Source organism: Fulmarus glacialis, unplaced genomic scaffold (assembly GCF_000690835.1).
Source record: "Fulmarus glacialis isolate BGI_N327 unplaced genomic scaffold, ASM69083v1 scaffold724, whole genome shotgun sequence".
Lineage (NCBI taxonomy): Eukaryota > Metazoa > Chordata > Aves > Procellariiformes > Procellariidae > Fulmarus > Fulmarus glacialis.
In genome coordinates this window covers 66,264-70,868 of record NW_009207270.1, presented here as the reverse complement: position 1 = coordinate 70,868, position 4,605 = coordinate 66,264, and the positions used below count along the sequence as shown (strand labels likewise).

At 44.8% G+C, this 4,605-nt stretch overlaps 1 protein-coding gene across 1 annotated transcript in view; it reads left to right on the top strand.

The window, feature by feature from the left end:
* Window positions 1–295: 295 nt before the first annotated feature.
* LOC104075484 (serum paraoxonase/arylesterase 2) overlaps window positions 296–4,605 on the top strand; it is a gene marked incomplete at its 5' end in the record, with an annotated part of 11,061 nt that continues 6,751 nt past the window's right edge. The window contains 2 exons of the mRNA XM_009576012.1: window positions 296–342; window positions 492–562. Of these exons, the coding sequence (XP_009574307.1) occupies window positions 296–342; window positions 492–562 (118 nt within the window). The remainder of the gene's footprint in view (window positions 343–491; window positions 563–4,605) is intronic.

The following is a 4,605-nucleotide window of genomic DNA, read 5'->3' as shown; positions in this document are numbered from 1 at the left end:
TTGCAACAATGCCATCGCTGCTTCTGAATGTGGACTGAGAGATGAAGAAAGTGCAACTGCTGGTGGCCTGGTCACCAAAAATAGCCAGTGGGTTGGGGTAGAAGGTCGCCCTTTCCTCATCCGAAATGCTGGTCCTAACTGCAGGGTGCTACTATATTTAGGTGGCTGAAACCTGAAGAAAGTCTGGCTACGTTAGTTTATCGTTTGAGCTGTGGGGGGGTCATGGAAGCTTGTTCCTGAAGCTCATGAACAAAGTCAGGTTCCTGAAGATATTCGGTATAGGAGAATCACTTAATCCCTGGATGTGTGTAACCATCGCAGTGATTTGAAGCAATTGCTGTTGTCAGTTCTGCGTTTTGCTTATTCAGTATTTTACGGCTGATTTGTTGCTGTGATATGGCAGACAATAAAACTAAGATAAAGCTATGCTAGGAACGTTACCTGTTTTAAAACTGGCTGTGTGCTGTTAACCCTCCTCTTTCCTTTTGCAGGAACACACTCAATGCTTCACGGGAAATAGCCCCAGTAACCCTCCCGAACTGCCGGCTCATTAAAGGGATCGGTACGTGCTCGAAATAACCGAGTGCATTGCTTTTGTCCAGCCTTATTTTGCAACTGCTTCCTAAAGCCAGCTTCCAAGCCTGATCCTGAAAACAAAGTGCTAATTTGGCTTTCATTTGTTACTTGGACTTTGAGGTAGGGAGAAGGCACAGGAAGAAAATTACACTGAAAAACTAGCTAGTTTGGTGTAATACTTTCTGCCTTTAGTATTTAATGTTTCTGTTCCTTTTCTTGAAAATGAGTGCCTTGCAAACACTTCTCCTTTGCTCACCCACTTAGGAAATTATTTGGCTTTTACATGAGGGTGTGCTGGCTCTTCGGGAGATACCTATGGGTGGCTGTCCGCTGGTGACATCTTGAAGCCAGGACGTGCTGCAAGGGTGGAAGCTTTGGGAGAAGGCCACAGGCATGTGGCGAAGGAACGGCTGCTAAATGCCAGCTGGGACGGCCTGCCTTAGCGCTTCATTTTGCAGAGATTTAGGAGCGGGCCGGTACCGCGCCGTGCAAACAGCAGGCAGGAGCTCGGTGCGGTTGCGCAATTCAGCTGCGTGGTTTCAAAGAGCAAGGGGTCATATTTGTCAACCTAGTTCAGTTTGCGAAGAGGTTTAACGGAGTGGCTGAAATGTTGACTTTGTACTTTGGGTCATGTGTTCAGCACATTGCAATGTTTCTGTCTTGTTTTTTTCTCTCCCTTTAGGATAACCGGAGTATAAAATGGATAGCTTTAAAATTGATCGCATTTTTGGGTCTCCCTTTCCCCCAAATCATAATTTTTAAACTTAATACAGGCTTAATGGCTGGGGTTTTTCTCCTCCTTACTATTTTTGGAAATGTCTTGAAGTCTGTTGAAATTTGCCTGGATTTTGCATGTGTAAAAAGTCATTGGATGAGCTTTAGGAGCCTTGCCTTTGAGCTTGCTGAGTCACTGTGTCGATTTCATAAATCTTGCTTCTTTCTTGTGTCAGGAATCAAACATGTTTGTAAAGTCAAATTTCTGCCATGAATAAGCGTGTGCAGAGTTCCTTTGCCTGAGGTCATGTGCAGAAGAAATTGCATTTGAAAAAACTTTCCAGGTCTTCTAGATTGATCTGTAATTTACTCATACAAGACTCTGAATAATGCTTGTTTGATGGTGATACATATAAGAATAATTTCTAAGTAACTCTTTTAAGCATATCACTATTGCAATCTTTACAAGACTTTTTGCAACATGATTGCTCTGTTGAGGAAAGAAGGAAAGCTGGAAATCGCAAATACAGTTGTGTTTAATTTCCGAACGATATCTCATTTTTGGTGCCTGACATTTACATGGAGATTAGGTGAATTCTGAGAACCCGTCTCTGCTCAGAGGCGGCGGCAGATCAATTTACAGAGCTTCGTTTCTGCTCCTTGCTGTGCTCCTGTAACACTGGCCCTTCACGTGGAGCCCTGCACCTTGCCGTGCCTTCCCTCTGTCGTTTCCTGCTCTTTAGAAAAATTAAAATGCCAAAAATTAATTCAGCAGGTCCGATGTGGCAGAATGAGAAATAACAAAGGATTTGTGCAAGCTTAGAAGTTGGCACGTTCACGCAAATGTCTTCCAAAATTAATGTAATACGACTGGGGGCGTTATATTACTCCCGGAGACCGAGGAGCATTACCGTCTAGGCGCTGCCTGGGTAGCGCGATTCAGACCAGGGGTTTTGCTGTGCTCAGATCTGTAAGGTTGCTCCTGTGGGTGACTTTGTGTAAAGATATCTTTCTACATGGACATCTTGGTCCTCCTGGGCCTTTTTCCTTTAAAATGCTATGATAAGGTTGAATAAACAATCTGTCCTTATTTTAATCTTTAAAATAGTCCTTCTGACCTCTTAAGTGGGACATAGGTAATGAGCTGGCTCAGCTCTGAACAAAATAATCTTAAACTATCCATTCTGTACGTAGAAGAACAGGCATCTGGTACAGTCTATTGTAATGATGTTAAAAGCGATGCATCCGTAGTAAAGGAAGCAATCCCAGAGTAAATGGAAAAATGCTCTAGTGGACCTTTTTCTTTCTGCACAATTTCATCCTTTCTGCATCTCTCCCTTTTTTTAAGACTTTGATCTACTCTGCTTTTCAAATATTGTGCAATGTAAGCACAGATGCAAACATTGAACAAACCAATAAAAAACTGTAGCTTGTTCTAAACCTCACTCACAGATATGTGGGAAAGGCTATATTTGTAGAATAAACAGTATCTTCTGAATTATATGAGTGTCTACTCATGTTACTGGTTTATAATAAACTAACTGTACATCCTGAACTAATTCCTGAAGTTCAAGAAGCTACTACAGAAATTGCTAGAAATACTTGCATCTTGGAACAATTCATGAAATACAGGTGAAATAGTCACTTGCTTTTGGACATGAAATCCAGAATTTTTTTTTTTTTTTGCTGGATGCATCTGCCGAATATATCATACTAAGATAAAGAACAAAAAAATATAATGTTTTTAGGGTAGACAGTAATTTTTCTCGGTATCTTTAATTTTTTTTTTAAATGCTACTTATTCAGATAATCCCATGGACAAGCTGGGCTCGGTGATGCAATTAAGCAATATAGTGGAGGTAACTGATACCTAATAAATCAGTTCCTAACTCTCCTGTCCCGTATGGCGCCTGCAACAACCCAAAACAGGGTCCTGCAGGAGAGCCCGGGAGCTTCCCTGCGTCCGGCTGTGTGTCTCCATCCCCTCCTCCCCACCTCGGCGGTGCTGGCTCAGAAGGATCGTGCTGAATCAGCATTTTGCTGCTCTTCCAACGGCGCTCATTCTCCTCCACACAAACCAGGACCTGGCTGAGAAGTGGCCAAAATGTGCTTTGCTGGGCAGTTTCTTTCCAAGTAGTTGGGTGCAGGGCTCTCGTTATGCTCCTTTCACCAGAAACTTGTACTTTTTAATTATCTGCTCCCAATCAGCCTGCTCATCTTTCTGCTTGGCAGCCTCACTAATTCAGTAGCTATAAATGATTACATCTCTGTTCACTCACCAGCACGCTCTGCCAGCAAAAGCTGTCTGTTCAGCTCACGTCACCGTGGTAATGGAGCCTCGCTGCATTTGTTTATGTTGTTATCTTTGCAGCAATCCCGGGAAGTGGGGAACCGCTGCTAACCCCATCTTATAAATGAACCCAGACTTGGAGAGACCAAGGAGCTCGTTGCTTAAACCAGGGCAGGAGCCGAGCTGAAAAACCCAAATTCAAAATTTTAGTTGGAAAACACAGGCTCTAAACATCTCTGGGCAAATCAGTGCAGATGTCTGCCTCCTGCCTGAACCCCGTCGAAATTCAGACCAAAACCCAGGAGGTGGGGTAGCGGGCTGGCTCTCCCCAAAATGCATCTTCAGACCTTTTGCTCTTCAGAAGGCAGGCATGCTCCGCTCGTTAGTGTAATGGGGTGGAGCAGGGGCTTGCTGAGGCTGAGGAGGAGCTGGCCCTGGCCCTGGCCCCTGTCCCTTTGGGAGAAGTCATGCCACCGTGTTTCCCCTGGAACTTGCCTGGATGGGTGAATTTGGGGATCAGGTTCCTCCCCATAAGGGCTGTTTGGCAGCCCCCAGGAAAGGTTACAGCGTGGCCGAATTAGTGCCGGGGATAAATAGGAGTTACGTAAAAGCTAACAATAAACCCAGCGCGAATTTGCAGGCGCTTCCTTGGGAGGAGGTGCCGAGGTGCCAGGGATGGTGTGACCCATGTAGGGTCACACGGGTGGTTGATGGCCAAGCAGGAGGGGGTGCGGAGGGATGTCACAAGCTGGGTGGAAAACCTTTGTGTTGGTGGCTCTGTTAAAGAAAACCTGCAGAATGATTTCCTCCTTTAAGCAAACACTCCCGGGTGGATTTAATCCAGCCATCATCTGGAAAGTGGCTTGTGGGGAATGCTGTTTGTGCTGGTGATTTGGAGAAGAGAGGGGAGGCTTCTCAGGGGAACGGTTAAAATGTGGGATGGCAAACGTGCTTCAGGATCGGACTAAAAGCTCTACGGAGAGTGCTTGATCAAAGCCTAAAATTGCTCTAGTGTTCTTACTAAA